General features: G+C 42.4%; 1 protein-coding gene across 13 annotated transcripts in view; it reads right to left on the reverse strand.

Moving 5' to 3' along the window:
• The window catches only part of LARP4 (La ribonucleoprotein 4), an 86,203-nt gene that overhangs the window by 49,801 nt on the left and 20,170 nt on the right, over positions 1-16,232 (reverse strand). For 10 of the 13 annotated variants that reach the window (XM_033222112.1, XM_033222106.1, XM_033222114.1 and 7 more), the window contains 3 exons: positions 6,112-6,259; positions 4,932-5,087; positions 3,128-3,203 (listed from right to left, as the gene is read on the reverse strand). In XM_033222112.1, coding sequence (XP_033078003.1) covers positions 3,128-3,203; positions 4,932-5,043 — 188 coding nt within the window. In that variant the 5' untranslated portion in view covers positions 5,044-5,087; positions 6,112-6,259. The remainder of the gene's footprint in view (positions 1-3,127; positions 3,204-4,931; positions 5,088-6,111; positions 6,260-16,232) is intronic. The other 3 variants (XM_033222111.1, XM_033222103.1, XM_033222108.1) reach the window with 1 other exon arrangement.

The following is a 16,232-nucleotide window of genomic DNA, read 5'->3' on the forward strand; positions in this document are numbered from 1 at the left end:
ACAAAAAAAATTCCTTAAGAATCTGAAAATAAGACAACCATAAACATGATTTTTGCAAAACTAAAAAGCTGTAACCTAAATGAACTCTGAAATTTAGCAGGTCTATTCTTAAACAGTGACTCAAAACTCTTAAACTGTACCTTGTCAGAAGTAAATGGATATAATATCTAAGATTTGATTATTCATGAGTAACACCTGATATGTATTAACGGCAATTGTGCTGAGCCACAAATGTCAATTACCCAGCTGGCTGGAACTATATCACAGTCCTAAGTAGGATGTGATGGATCATGACAAGTAGGAGCTCCCACTGCAAAAGTTAGTCCCACTGCAAAAGCTCCCACTTTTTTAAACTTTTTTAGTTAAAAAAGCTGGGATAAACTACAAAAAAAAAAGATCATGTTTTTGGAGATCTGGGAAAACTGTAGAAGCTTCAAGCACAAAATGACTAAAATGCCCCAAAGAAGATCTTTCCTTCCTGAGAGCATTTGCAGATCTTGACTCAGACTCTACTGGACAATAGAGAAACCAGCAGATCTCTAGGCAGCTGTGTATGTATGTGGTATGTGTAATGTGTAATGGGTATGTGGTATGTGTAATGGGCACAGAACTAGAATTATGAATGGAAATTATGGGAGCCACCAATACAGCTGATTTTCCCCATAAGATGGTTCCTGAGTTTTAAGGAGGAAGACGGGAGATTGGAAGTCAAGCTGAAAAGACAGTAAAATCTATGTGTCTCGTGAGTAAGTCTGAGTGCAAGCAAAAATGCTGAAAACGCAGGTCGCCCCCATAAGACACTGCCAGATTTTCTTTTTTTTTTTTTTTTGAGACGAAGTCTCGCTCTTGTCCCCCAGTCTGGAGTGCAATGGCGTGATCTTGGCTTACTGTAACCTCCACCTCCTGGGTTCAAGCGATTCTCCTGCCTCAGCCTCCTGAGTAGCTGGGATTATAGGTGCATACCAACACGCCCAGCTAATGTTTTGTATTTTAAGTATGGATGGAGTTTCATCTTGTTGGCCAGGCTGATCCTGAACTCCTGACCTCAGGTGATCCGCCCGCCGTGGCCTCCCAAAGTGCTGGGATTACAGGCGTGCGCTACCGTGCCCAGCCAAGACACTGCCAGATTTTCAAGCACTATGGGGTAGGAAGTTAAAGAGCTAAATCTCAAACCTCTGCATTAGAGATCTAAATCTCCTTGGTTTTGTAAGATTAGGGTGACATAAAACTGCCAAGCTCTGAATCAAAAGCCTGAAAGGGCCATGTAGAAGGAATAGAGCTAAATCAAAGGTGAACTGAGTCTAATTAAAATTGTTGCTCAGCCCTGACCTAGCTCAATTCCTGATTGGATTGAAGCAATCAACATTTCACTCTCTGCCTAACAGAAGAAAAGCTCAAACTCTGTCTAAGTTGTATCACCTGCATCTTCTATAGCTCTGTTGTATGTAATGTATAGCATAAAATCAACATTTATAAGACATACAAAAAGGCAGTAAATTATGACAGATAATTCAAGAGTAGAAACCCAGACAATAGAAGCAGACCCATAAATGATCTAGTTAGTAGGTAAAATTCACCCAGGCTGAAGTGCAGTGGTGCAATCTCGGCTTACTGCAAACTCTACCTCCTGGGTTCAAGCAATTCTCCTGCCTCAGCCTCCAGTAGCTGGGACTACAGGGGCATGCTACCACACTCCACTAATTTTTGTATTTTCAGTAGAGACGGGGTTTTGCCATATTAGCCAGGCTGGTCTTGAACTCCTGACCTCAGGTGATCCACCTACTTCGGCATCCCAAAGTGCAGGCTAAAGTAAATATTACGTGAATGTTTTTGTTTCTTTGTTTTTGAGGTGGAGTCTCGCTCTTGTTGCCCAGGATGGAGCCCAGGAATAATTTCAGCTCACTGTAACCTCCACCTCCCAGGTTCAAGCAATTCTCCTGCTGCCGTCTCCCAAGTAGCTGGGATTACAGGCGCCCACCACCACACCCGGCTAATTTTTTATTTTTTATTAGAGACAGGGTTTCTCCATGTTGGCCAGGCTGGTCTCAAACCCCTGACCTCGTGATCCACGCACCTTGGCCTCCCAAAATGCTGGGATTACAGGCATGAGCCACTGCGCACAGGCCATAATTCTTATCTGTAAATAAGACTTCTCGAAATGTTTGCCTGAAAGGATTCCTTATTTAATAGAAGACATTGGCAATATAAATTATGTGTCCAACTCCTTACTATTTTGCCAAAAATGACTCTATGATTAACACTGTAAGAATCAACTATTAAAACATGCATTAAGAAATAACTTTACGTCAATTCCAAAATTGAGTATGTTCATAGAAAATACATCCAATGGAAACCTCGTTATCTTTATATTAAGAATAGATCTTTTGCATATCAGATTGGAGACTACACTTTTTTTTTTTTCCTTGAGATGGAGTTTCACTCTTGTTGTCCAGGCTGGAGTGCAATGGTGCGATCTCGGCTCACTGCAACCTTTGCCTCTGGGGTTCAGGTGATTCTCCTGCCTCAGCATCCCGAGTAGCTGGGATTACAGGCATGTGCCACCATGTCCGGCTAATTTTTGCATTTTTAGTAGAGACAGGGTTTCTCCATGTTGGTCAGGCAGGTCTCTAACTCCTGGCTTCAGGTGATCCAGCCACCAAAGTCTCCCAAAGTGCTGGGATTACAGGTGTGAGCCACGGTGCCCGGCCCTACACTTTTAAATCTAGATAAAGGGCCGAGCGTGGTACCACACGCCTGTAATCCCAACACTTTGGGAGGCAGAGGAGGGCGAGTCACATGAGGTTGCAAGTTTGAGACCAGCCTGGCCAAGATGGTGAAACCCCGTCTCTACTAAAACTACAAATATTAGCTGGGCGTGATGGACACACGTCCGTAATTCCAGCTACTCTGGAGGCTGACGCACCAGAATCTCTTGAACCCGGGAGGTGGAGGCTGCGGTGAGCCAAGATCACACCACTGCACTCCAGTCCAGCAACAGCATGAGACTCTGTCTCAAGAAAATAAAAAATAAAAAAAACTAGTTAAATAATAATCACCATCCTCGTACTCTATTTCACACATATTTTATACCTACTAATCAAATTCAATAAAGGGGAAATAGCAATACCGTGAAAAACAGAATTCTAATTGTTTCTTCAGACATTCTTTTAGGTCTTCTGTAGAAATTGCTGAATTGCTTTCTCCTGATGGTAGAAAAGGAGGGGAAAAAAGTTAATAGCATGTTAGCAGACGTGATAAATCTGACATACTGTTGTACTCAGAAGCCACAAAGTATCTACAATCAAAATTCACCACAAAGCTATTGTTTGAGAGAACCAGGGTCTCCCTTTGTTGCCCAGGCTAGAGTACAGTGGTGCAATCACACCTCAGTACAGCCTCAACCTCCTGGGCTCAAATGATCCTCCCATTACAGCTTCTCGAGTAGCTAGGACCACAAACTTGTGCCATGATACCCAGCTAATTTTTTATTTTTATTTTTTTGTAGAGACAGGCTCTCATTATATTGCCCAAACTGTTCTCAAACTCCTGGGCTCAAGCAATCCTCCTACCATGGCCACAGGCGTAAGCCACTGTGCCTGGCCCAAACTGTAGTTTTTATTATTTTTATAAATTGGATAGTTCAAAGTCTAATTTCTCTCAACTTAGATATTCTTTCATTAGATACATTTCATATTAGTTTAAGAGTTATTTTTATCAAAAAATTAACAAAGCACAATACTAAAAGCACTTAAAGGCCGGTCATGGTGGCTCACGCCTGTAATCCCAGCACTTTGGGAGGCCAAGGAAGGTGGATTACTTGAGGTCAGGAGATTGAGACTAGCCTGGCCAATGTGGTGAAACCCCATCTTTACTAAAAATACAAAACTAGCTGGGTGTGGTGGTGCGTGCCTGTAATCCCAGCTGCTCGGGAGGCTGAGACAGGAGAATCACTTGAACCCAGGAGGCAGAGGTTGCAGTGAGCCGAGATCACGCCACTGCACTCCAGCCTGGGCGACAGAGCGAGACTCCCTCTCAATAACAAAAAAAAAAAAAAACACCACCACGGCTGGGCGCGGTGGCTCACGCCTGTAATCCCAGCACTTTGGGAGGCCAAGGTGGGTGGATCACGAGGTCAGGAGATCGAGACCACCCTGGCTAACATGGTGAAACCCCGTCTCTACTAAAAAAAAAAAAAAAAATACAAAAAATCAGCCAGGCTCGGCAGTGGGTGTCTGTAGTTCCAGCTACTCAGGAGGCTGAGGCAGGAGAATGGTGTGAACCTGGGAGGCGGAGCTTGCAGTGAGCCCAGATAGCGCCACTGTACTCCAGCCTGGGTGACACAGCACGACTCCGTCTCAAAAAAACAACAACAACAACAAAAACACCAACTGCTTGCCATATCACTTTAACTCTATGTTCAAAGTCGGCCGTTGTTTCTATATAGATATGTAAAAATTCTTTTCAGACACAGTTTCACTCTGTCACCCAGGCTGGAGTGCAGTGGCATGATCTTGAGATTACAGGTGCATGCCACCACGCCCAGCTAATTTTTGTGTTTTTTTTTTTTTCCAGTATAAGACAGTGTTTCACCATGTTGGCCAGGCTAGTTTCGAACCCCGACCCCAAGAGATCTGCCCACCTCGGCCTCCTAAAGTGCTGGGATTACAGGTGTGAGCCACCCTGCCTTTTTTCCTGTTATCTTTAATTTCACGCTTTCCTTTAATAGAACCCTCATAAACAATCATTTAACTTACAAATGTCATGTTATCTGAAAACAGTGTAACAATCAACTAACATTTCATTAACATAACCTTCTTTTCAAATAAGAAAATAATGCCAAAGGTTTATCAGAACAAGGATAAAGAGACCATGGGTGTGGGGGGGTGTCCTGTACTGAATTCCCATTTTAACAATAAAACCATTAACTTTACCGGAAACATCATATATTTGGTAACTCAGATCTTCTGGTCCTAAAATCATCCCATCAGTTGATTCTTCAATGCCTGTAGTATTTCTTGTGGTTTCACAAGACGAAGAATACATTACTTCATATTCTTTACATGTATCTTCTGAGAGCTCTGCATTACCTGTATTAAAGACAGACGCTGAAAGTAAATGGGAATTCTTTAAATTCTATTTTCAGGAACCCTGGTCAGTATGTCACCTATAAAAAGATTTTAAGGTATTCTACCAGTTCGGAGTATATCCGCGTGGTTTTAAGCAAGCGTTATCATTCCAAGGGAGAAAGTTTTTACAATTACGGATAAACTAAAATGATCAACAATTGCTAAAACGTATATAGCATTATCCATGTATCAGACTACTCCATGTACTTTATTCATTTAATTATCAGAAAATCCTGTGCTGTAATTAAGATTGCTTCTGTTTTACAGATGGAGGAAAAAAGCATAGAGAAATTAAGTTATTTGCCCAAGGTCGAACAGTGAGTAAACAGGAGAGTCAATGATGGTAGATAAAAACTAACTTATAAGTATCATTATTATAGATGGGTTGCATGCTGGACCCAAAGACATAGCTACTACTTGAAATCAGTGGCAATCTATTCATGTTAGGTATAAATGAAAATTATACACAAACTACCTGTTAAACATAAATCCTGGATGCAGTATGTTTAAAGGAAAAACAAATTGATAAATATACTTAATCAAATAATCAAAGGATATATCCTGGCCAGGCATGGTGGCTCACGCCTTTAATCCCAGCACTTTGGGAGGCCGAGGTAGGCGGATCACCTGAGGTCAGGAGTTCGAGACCAGCCTGGACAACATGATAAAACTCCGTCTCTACTAAAAATACAAAAATTAGCCGGGTGTGGTAACCAGATGTGGGATCACAGGCATGAGATAAAACCGGGCGCCTGTAATCCCAGCTACTTGGGAGGCTGAGGCAGGAGAATTGCTTGAACCTGGGGAGGCGGAGGTTGCAGTGAGCAAAGATCGCGCCACTGTACTCCAGCCTGCGTGACAGAGCGAGACTCTGTCTCAAAAAAAAAGGGGGGGGGGGGCGGTGATGTATCTCAAGTTCAGTAAACTTGCTTGGCCATACATTTAACCAAACTGTGATTTTTATGACCAAATATTTAAGACTTACCCTCAGGATGAGCACCTGATGTAGCTGCTGTTTCATGCCAAGAGCTTTCAGTTCCATGAGTTACTGGGGTGGCATCAGTATTTCCAGGAGCAATTTCTTGCCATACTTTGGCATTAGGATTTAAACCAGTTCCTTTAGATGTTACCTGCTAAATAATCGAAGGATCTATTTGTAAATTTTTAAAATCAGAGCATGAAAATTACAGATTTAGATAAAATCGCTTTTCCATTACTTAAAAGTGGGAGAGAAACCCAATAATTATATTTAACAAATAATAATACTAAAGTTTTTGATCAACTTGAAAATTTGAAATATCTATATAAAATTTAGCTTCCTATATAAGAAAAAATAGGTCTCTCTAAATATTAAAACAGAAATACTGCCCAGGTGCAATGGCTCACGCCTGTAATCCCAGCACTTTGGGAGGCTGAGGCAGGAGAATCACATGAGTCCAGGAAGTTCGAGGCTACAGTGAGCTGTAAACACACCATCACACTCCAGCCTAGGTGACAGAGGAGACCCTGTCTCAGAAAAATAAATAAAACAGAAATATTGCTTTACCCCAACCTACTTGCAAATGTCACAAAATTTAAAATATTTACATAACTTTTGAGACACTTGTGTATTTTTGCATCTACAGCAAATTTCTTAGTTATCTAATTTTCCAGAATATTATATATATTTATATTATAAAATATAAATATTTTATTGCCATCTAAGCTGTGACAGAGACTTTAGAGTCTGAACAATTCTATAACTAGAAATTTTATCCTGAGTTAAAAGCAGTGATATGCTTTATATTGGAATTTTTTTTCCATCTGTCCTGCAAGTGTATGTTCTTAATGTCTACAGCATGACTATTTTAAACAGTGCCATTTAAGGAAGATTTATCTCTTGAGGCAGGGCACGATGGCTCATTCCTATAATCCCAGCACTTTGGGAGGCCAAGGTGGGCGGATCGCTTGAGCTCATGAGTTTGAGACCAGTCTGGGCAACAAACACGGAGAAATGCTATCTCTACAAAAAATACAAAATTAGCCGGGCGTGTTGGTGGGCACCTGCAGTCCCAGCTACTCGGGATGCTGAGGTGGGAGAATGGCTTGAGCCTGGGAGAGAGGTTGCAGTGAGCTGAGTAGCTGAGTTTGCACCATTGCACTTCAGCCTGGGAGACAGAGTGAGATTCGTCTCAAAAAAGAAAACACACACACACACACACACACACACTCACTCACACACACATACCAAACATAATGCCCTGTTCCATGCCTAGGTTCACTCATATCTTGAGAGCAGGGTCTGCGCCTTGAAATGGTGGTAGTAGTAAGAAGTATTTCATCACTTATACGCTTTAGAATTTCCAAGTGTAGGACAACAAGTGTATACCTTTCAGTCATTTTTATTATTGTTTAAAAATTCTCTACAGAAAATACACCTGTTTTGTACCCAAAGGAGAGCAGTACTCTCCCACTGCCCTGCCTTTGGTAGCCACTGATTTGAAGCTGAGTTGATTGGTGAATGTGATGTGGGCATTTAGGTATCGCATAATTTCTGTGTTGGGGAGGGGGATAATCCATTTTAACGAAACTTGCTATTCATGTGTATGCCCTAACAAATAAACATTACAGCATAATAAAAGGTACAACTAAGCACTGTGGACTGGAGGTGAGATGCCTACCCAGCAGCAAGTCCACCCTAATGTGCCAACTGAGGACCTGCAGAAAGGACAGTGGGAAGGAGACAGCAGCCTCAGCCCAGAGATCTCCCTGTCCTCCTCCCTCAGGGGAGGGTGATCCTGACATTCAACCCTTCATGTCCTCCTTGGTCAGGAAGATGGTTGGGTACAGTGGGTGGAGGTGAGGAGAAGGAGGTACAGAAGGGGACGCAATATGCGAGTAGAGAGATTCTAGAGAAGGGCAAACGAGGGTTGGTAACAATGGAATTAAACAGAAGAAAGAAGCCTTTATTTGTAACCCTGGAATCTGGCAGGGGAAGGAGGAGGAAACGGGCAAGGGAAGGTGGTAAAGAGAAGCTGAGGAGAAGGCAACTCACTTATTTCTCCCTGCCTCTGCTGAACAGTTCCACTCCTTTATGTTAATCCCATTCTGAGACAGGCCCAGAGAGGTTCCAGTGACAAACTAGTAGCTTGTGTCCCAGGGCACAAATGATCTAGGAAGTAAATTGCAGAGCTGGCAGGCAAAGCTAGGGTCCACCTCAGTAAGACCCAGCTCCTGGCTCCTAGAGAGCTTTGGCATTGATGCTGTAGTTGACAGTAAGAGAGATGATGAAGATGCCGAAGCCCAACCCTAAGGGTGATAAACTCAAGCTTTCTGGGTACGGCATAATTTCTGACTGATAGCAGAATAGAATTCTGAGTAGCTTGTGATAGCCAAGCTCTCCCGCCATGTCAACAGTATTTGACATTAAGCATTTTTCAATAGGAGAAAATGCATGTATTTACACACTTATTCTCTCCCTCTCTCCTCCATTCTGAGAATACCAGATACATGCCTACCCAAGAGGATGGCAAATGTTAAAGGTACAGCTCTCAGAAACAAGAGATCAAACATTAAATCCCAATAAATACAAGGAGTACAACATTCATTTACTTACTTGAAAAGGATACAGTGAAAGGGCCATATACCCATTAGAAATACCCCTTACTCAAAGAGTTGCTATGTAGAGTAGTTATGTGACAAAATCATCATTTCAAGGTAGCTTTTTTTTTTTTTTGAGACAAGAGTCTCGCTCTGTTGCCCAGGTTGGAGTGCAGTGGTGCAATCTTGGCTCACTGCAACCTCCCTGTCCTGGGTTCAAGCTATTATCCTGCCTCAGCCTCTTGAGTAGCTGGGATTACAAGGGTCCGGCACCACGCTGGACAAATTTTTGTGTTTTTAGTAGAGACAGGGTTTCACCATGTTAGTCAAGTTGGCCTCAAACCCCTGACCTCAGGTGATCCACCCTCCTCGGCCTCCCAAAGTGCTGGGATTACAGGCGGGAGCCACCGCACCCAGCCTCAAGGTAGTTTAATAATCTTCATCTAAACACACAATGATTGAGATGCTGGAGTCACTCCTGAATCCAAAAACAGCTCTAGTATGAACTTTTTATTATTGTGCGACCTTGGCAAAATTTCTTAACTCTTCTGTGGGGAAAAAAGAGGTCAGCTTGTTACTGTGTTTATATAGAAAGAAGTAAATTTAAGAGACTCCATTTGCCTCTGTATTTGAGATGCTGTTAATTTGTGACTCTACCCCCAATCTTGTCCTTGCTGGAGACATCGCTGTGCTAATTAAAGTTAAAAAGATTTTGGGCTGTAAGGAATGTGCTTTGTTAGGCAAATGCTTAAAGCCAGCTTGTGGTTGAAGGTCGGTACCATTCTCTTAAATCTCAGTAAAAGAAAAACATCTGTCTCCTGCCCGTCCCTGGTAAATGTAACATCTCCGTGTATCTGTATGTCTTACTGCTGATTTACTCCCTTATCTTTTGAGCAATAAATACTGAGGGAACTCAGAGACCGGGCCGGTGTGGGTCCTCTGTAAGCACAGCACCGGTCCCCTGGGCCCCGCTTTTCTTTCTCTATACTTTGTCTCTGTGTATTATTTCTTTTCTCAAGTCTCTCGTTCCACCTAACGAGAAGCACCCACAGGTGTGGAGGGCAGGCCACCCCTTCACTCTTCTGAGCCTCAATTTTGTTAACTGTAAACTGAGGTAAAACATTTTTATTTTTACTATCTTTATAGACAGGGTCTACTCTGTCATCCAGGCTGGAGTACAGTGGTGTGCTCATAGCTCAATGTAGCCTCAAACTCCGGGGTTCAAATTATGCTCTTGCCTCAACCTCCTAAGTAGCTAGGACTACAGGTCTGGAACACCATGCCCCATTAATTAAAAAAAAATTTTGGCAGAATTGGGTTTTCATTATGCTGCCCAGGCTAGTCTCAAAACTCCTGGCCTCAACAGATCCTCTCAAACTCAGCCTCCCAAATCACTGGGATTACAGGCATGAGCCACTGCACTGGGTCAAGAAGTCCTTATTTTAAAAATTATATGGCTGGGTGCAGTGGCTCATGCCTGTAATTCCAGAACTTTGGGAGGCCAAGGCAGGTGGATCACCTGAGGTCAGGAGTTCGAGATGAGCCTGACCAACATGGTGAAACCCTGTCTCTGCTAAACAATACAAAAATTAGCTGGGTGTGGTGGCGGGCACTTGTAATCCCAGCTACTACTCAGGAGGCTGAGGCAGGAGAATCGTTTGAACCCAGGAGCTGAAGGTTGCAGTGAGCCAAAATCACGCCATTGCATCCCAGCCTGGGTGACAAGAGCAAGACTCCGTCTTAAAAAACAAAAAAAATTATAGGCCAGGGACACTGGCTCACACCTGTTAACTCCAGCACTTTGGGAGGCTGAGGCAGGCGGATCATGAGGTCAGGAGATGGATATCAGCCTGACCAATATGGTAAAAATCCCATCTCTACCAAAAATACAAACATTAGCCAGGCGTGGTGGTGTGCACCTGTAATCTCAGCTACTCTGGAGGCTGAGGCAGGAGAATCGCCTGAACCTTGTAGGCGGAGGTTGTGGTGAGCCGAGATTATGCCACTGCACTCCAGCCTGGGTGACAGAGCAAGACTCCGTTTCAAAAAAGAAAACACTGCATATACTTTTTTATAAAGCATGTCAGTTTTGAATGGAAGGCAATTCTGCTGTCTCACCCTCAAAAGTATACTACACAAACACCAATGCATTCTATCAAAATCACTGCATAAGTGAAGTTAAATGTAAACTATTATGTCATAGAAAATTAGCTTTGAAGAAACATAAAATTACAAAAGATGAGTATAGCATGCTATAAAACTGAAACCTAAAAAACCTAAAAAGACTAAGAAAATAAAAAGTTTAAAAAAGTATAAATGCATGGACATAAATAGGAAAATAAAGTACTATTTATATTTACTAGTTTGGCAAAGCCCTTAAGAATAATTTCCCAGCCGGGTGTCGTGGCTCACGCCTGTAATCCCAATACTTTGGGAGGCTGAGGCGGGCGGATGACCTGATGTCAGGAGTTCAAGACCAGCCTGGCCAACATGACGAAACCCCATCACTACTAAACATATAAAAAAAATTAGCCAAGCATTGTGGCGGGCATCTGTAATCCCAGCTCCTCGGGAGGCTGAGGCAAGAGAATTGCTTGAACCCAGAAGTCAGAGGTTGCAGTGAGCCAAGACTGCCCCATGGCACTCCAGCCTGGGCGACAGAGGGGGACTCCATCTCAAAAAAATAATAATGATGATGATAATATAATAATTTCCCAACCGGCATAGAGTTGGCGAAAATCCTTTTATAGAGACTATATAAAATGATTCAACTCATATTTCTACGTATATTAGCATTATTTTTGAATGCTAAGAAATGCAAATAACCCTGTTTAAACAGATGAGGAATACAAGAAACGATATACTTACTAAGTATTACACAGCAATCCAAAATTATAAAGATACCACATTAACGCATTTTATAAATCGGATGGGATACTAATATCACAAAGAAAAAACTGCTGTTTATTCAGCTATCACACACCAAATATTTTAAGGTGTATCCCAATTTTCAAAGTTAAAATGTGCAAAAATATGCATCTTAGGGTTGATTAAATATGGAAATGTACGAAAACTGGAAAATGCTTTCACACAATAGAGTGGAAAAAACAGCTGTAACTGCCATAATAACAAAAGCAAAAGTGTTAAAACAATTCTGTGGGCTAGGCACTGTACAGAATGCTTTTTATGCGTCATCTCCCCTACTTTTTAAAACAATGTAGGCCGGGTGCGGTGGCTCAAGCCTGCAATCCTAGCACTTTGGGAGGCCAAGGCAGGCAGATCACTTGAGGTCAGGAGTGTGAGACCAACCTGTCCAACATGATGAAACCCTGTCTCTGCCAAAACCAAAAAATTTAGCCAGTCGTGGTGGCGGGTGCCTGTAGTCCCAGCTACTCAGGAGACTGAGGCAGGAGAATCACTTGAACCTGGGAGGCGGAGGTTGCAGTAAGCCAAGAGCATGCCACTGCACTCCAGCCTGGGTGACAAAACAAGACTCCGTCTCAAAAACAAAACAAAACAAAACAACCAATGTAAGTATTAGTATCTCTTTTATAGATTATCCCATTATGAGAGGTACGGAGTAATAACAAACCCAATTAAAGACATAGAAAGATGAAATATGAAGGAAGGATTCAAACCCAAGGCAGCCTGACTCCAGAAACAAAGGATTAACTACACAATGATTACAACTGCAAGAAGTACCTAAGCATGTGGATATAGGCTGGAAGAAAACATGATCTGCCACAGTAACTAGACCAGATTGGTTTTCCCCCCACTTACAAAGCATTCTTTTTTTTTTTTTTTTTGTGATGGAGTCTTGCTGTTGCCCAGGCTGGAGTGCAGTGGCAAGATCTTGGCTCACTGCAACCTCAAGCGATTCTCCTGCCTCAGCCTTCCAAGAAACTGGGATTATAGGTGTGTGCCACTACGCCCGGATAATTTTTGTATTTTTAGTAGAGACGGATTTCACCATATTGTCAAGGCTGGTCTTGAACTCCTCCTGACTTCTTGATCCTACTGCCCCAGCCTCCTAAAGTGCTGGGATTACAGGTGTGAGCCACCACACCCAGCCTAAAGCATTCTATTAAAATGCTGCTTTGAGTCATAAAAAAATACGAAATTTAAGATTATTGTTTCTAGTACTGATTTTTTCAAAACAGAGCATATTAAAGTACATTAAAAGCAGGCTGGGTACGGTGGCTCACGCCTGTAATCAAAGTACTTTGAGAGGCCGAAGCAGGCGGATCATGAGGTCAGGAGTTCGAGACCAGCTTGGCCAACATACAGTGAAACCCCCTCTCTACTAAAAAAATACAAAAATTAGCTGGACGTGGTGGTGTGCACCTGTAGTCCCAATCACTTGGGAAGCTGAGGCAGTAGAATCACTTGAACCTGGGAGGTGGAGGTTGCAGTGAGCCGAGATCACACCACTGCACTCCAGCCTGGGTGACAGAGAAAGACTCCATCTCTCCAAAAAAAAAAAAAAAAAAAAAAAAAAGGCAAAGATTATTCTGTACCTTCAAATATATTAAATACATACTATTATTTTACTTTTATACCAGTCAACATTTACTTAAATTTACATGAATGTTGACCATTTTCTTTGTCCATCATTCTTTCTTGCATCTCGGAGTTTTCTTTGAAATCATTTACCACCTACCCAAAGGATATCATTCAGAACTTCTTAGTAAATTCTCTCAAGTTGTGCTTTCTCTGAAAATACATTTTTAACCATCCTTGCCATATACAGAATTCTCAATAGGCATATAACCCCTGTCAGGCACCTTAAAGACATCCTGTACTTTCTGGTTTATACTATGGCTAACAAGCAATCGGCCATCAGGTTAACTGCCATTCTTAATCTCTCTCTACTCTCTGATTTGCTAATGAGGCTTTACATTCATTAAAAGTCTAAGTGTGAAATTGTTTTTTATTTGATATAACTGGGATTCGCAGAACTCCCTGAAATATTTCATCAATTCTGTAAAATTCTCAGCCATTCTCTCTTAAAATATTCACTCTTCACCAACTGCTCTATTATTTCCTTCTGAAACTCCAATAAAATATATGCTACCTTGTCATCATGTTCCATGTATCAAGTTCTTTCCTATTTTCCATTTTGTTGTCTCTCTAGTTGCATTCTGAACAATGTCTTACGATCTTTCTTCCAGTTCGCCAATTTTCTCAAGTTTCTAACTTGCTGTTCAACTTGTCTAGTGAAGTTTCTAAGCTCCCTTTCTATATTTTTCATTTCTTAAAGTTCCTTTTAGCTCTTTCCTCAAATCTATCTGATCAACTTTTTTGTTCTGGCCCATCTTTTTTCTTCTTTTAAGCATATCAAACATTTTAATTGTGTAGTCTACACTTGATAATTCCAATATTTGTAATTTTGAGGGCTTAATTTTGTGGCTTGTTTTTTCTGCTAAATCATGATCCTAATGACTTACATGCTTCATAATTTTACACTGTAAGGCCATTTTCCTTAGAACTTTGTAATAATTTTATCAAAGATGACGTTTACATGGGCTTTTTTTTTTTTTTTTTTTGAGATGGAGTCTCGCTCTGTCGCCCAGACTGGAGTGCAGTGGCGCGATCTCAGCTCACTGCAAGCTCCGCCTCCCGGGTTCATGCCATTCTCCTGCCTCAGCCTCCCGAGTAGCTGGGACTACAGGCGCCTGCCACCGCGCCCGGCTAGTTTTTTGTATTTTTAGTAGAGACAGGGTTTCACCATGTTAGCCAGGGAAGTCTCGATCTCCTGACCTCACGATCCGCCCGCCTCAGCCTCCTGAAGTGCCAGGATTACAGGCCTGAGCCAGCGCGCCCGGCCTACATGGGCTTTTTTTAGACAGGGTCTCACTCTGTTGCCCAGTCTGGAGTGCAGGGGCATGATCACAGCTCACTGCAGTCTCAAACTCCTGGGCTCAAGCAATCATCCCACCTCAGCCTGGTGACCAGCTAGGACTACAGGTTTGAGCCACCACGTGGATAGGTTGTTTTTGTTGAGATGGGGTGTGGCTATGTTGTCTAGCAAGTCTTGAACTCCTGGTCTCAAAGGATCATCTCACCTTGGCCTCCGAAAGTGCTGGGATTATAGGTATGACCCACCACAACAGGCCTAAACTGGCTCTAAAGGAGATGATTTTACTTCTGCTAGACGTCTGCTAGGAAGACTACCAATCTGGACTAGATTTAAATTTTTAACTGGAGTTTTTTGGAAATAATAGGTAGTGCAAAATCTAGCAATACTCTGGTATCAAAGAGGATCTGTGGTTAGAATCATCAAAGACTTCTCCTGCACCAACCCAGAGCCAAGGCTAAAACTGTCAAGTGTGCTTTTCTCTAGGAAAGTTTGTTTTTTTTTTCCTACCTTTTTTAAGACAGGGTCTCACTCTAGCCTAGGCTAGAGTACAGTGGCACCATCAAGGCTCACTGCAGCCTCAACCTCCAAGCTGAAGCAATCCTCCAACTTCTCAACCTCCCAAATACCTGGGATTACAGGTGCATGACACCATGCCCAGCTAATTTTTTTGTATTTTTTACAGAGACGGGGTTTTGCCATGTTGCCTAGGCTGGTCTTGAATGCCTGGGCTACAGTGATCCTCATGCATCAGCCTCCCAAAGTGCTGGGGCTACAGGCATAAACCACCATGTCCAGCCTCATTTGCTTTTTTACCAGCTTAAATCTCTGCTTTAAAAAAACTTTATATGTGTTGAATTAGCAATGGCTGACACTTGTCATCCCAGCACTTTCAGGGGCCAAGACGGGAGGATTGCTTGAAACCAGAAGTTCAAGTCCAGTTTAGCAACATAGGAAGACCCCATCTCTACAAAAAAGATTAAAAACTTAGCCGGTCGTGGTATACATCTATAGTTCCAGTTACTTGGGAGGCTAAGGCTGGAGGATTGTTTGAGTTTGGGAGACTGAGGCTACAGTGAGCTAAGATCACCCCACTGTACTACAGCCTGGATGACAAAGCGGGACTGTCTCAAAAAACAAAACAAAAAGGGCCAGGCATGGTGACTCATGCCTTTAATCCCAGCACTATGGGAGGCTGAGGCAGGCAAATTGCTTGAGCTCAGGAGTTCGAGACCAGCCTGGGCAACATGGCAAAATCCTGTCTCTACTTGAAAAATTAGCCAGGCGTGGTGGCACATGCCTACAGTCCCAGCTATTTGAGAGCCTGAGGCAAGAGGATCACTTGAGTCCAGGAGGTAAAGACTGAAAAGAGCCATGAGGTATTCTCAGAATAGCTTGTTCATTATATTTCAAGAAAATAATACCGGTGTTTTTTCTTAAAGCTAAATTAAAGAGTAATTCCAAAAACTGAGACAATTATGGTATAACAGAAAAAAAAAATTAACTTCATTCTGCCACCCAATCATTATGTAATCATTCTGCTTCTCTATCTTTAAGAATATAACGCCTAGGTCAGGCACAGTGACTCACACCTGTAATCTCAGCACTTTGGGAGGCGAAGGTTGATGGACCCACTTGAGGTCAGGAGTTCGAGACCAGCCTGGCCAACG

The sequence above is a fragment of the Trachypithecus francoisi genome, unplaced genomic scaffold (genome assembly GCF_009764315.1).
Source record: "Trachypithecus francoisi isolate TF-2019V2 unplaced genomic scaffold, Tfra_2.0 Lachesis_group11, whole genome shotgun sequence".
Taxonomy (NCBI): domain Eukaryota; kingdom Metazoa; phylum Chordata; class Mammalia; order Primates; family Cercopithecidae; genus Trachypithecus; species Trachypithecus francoisi.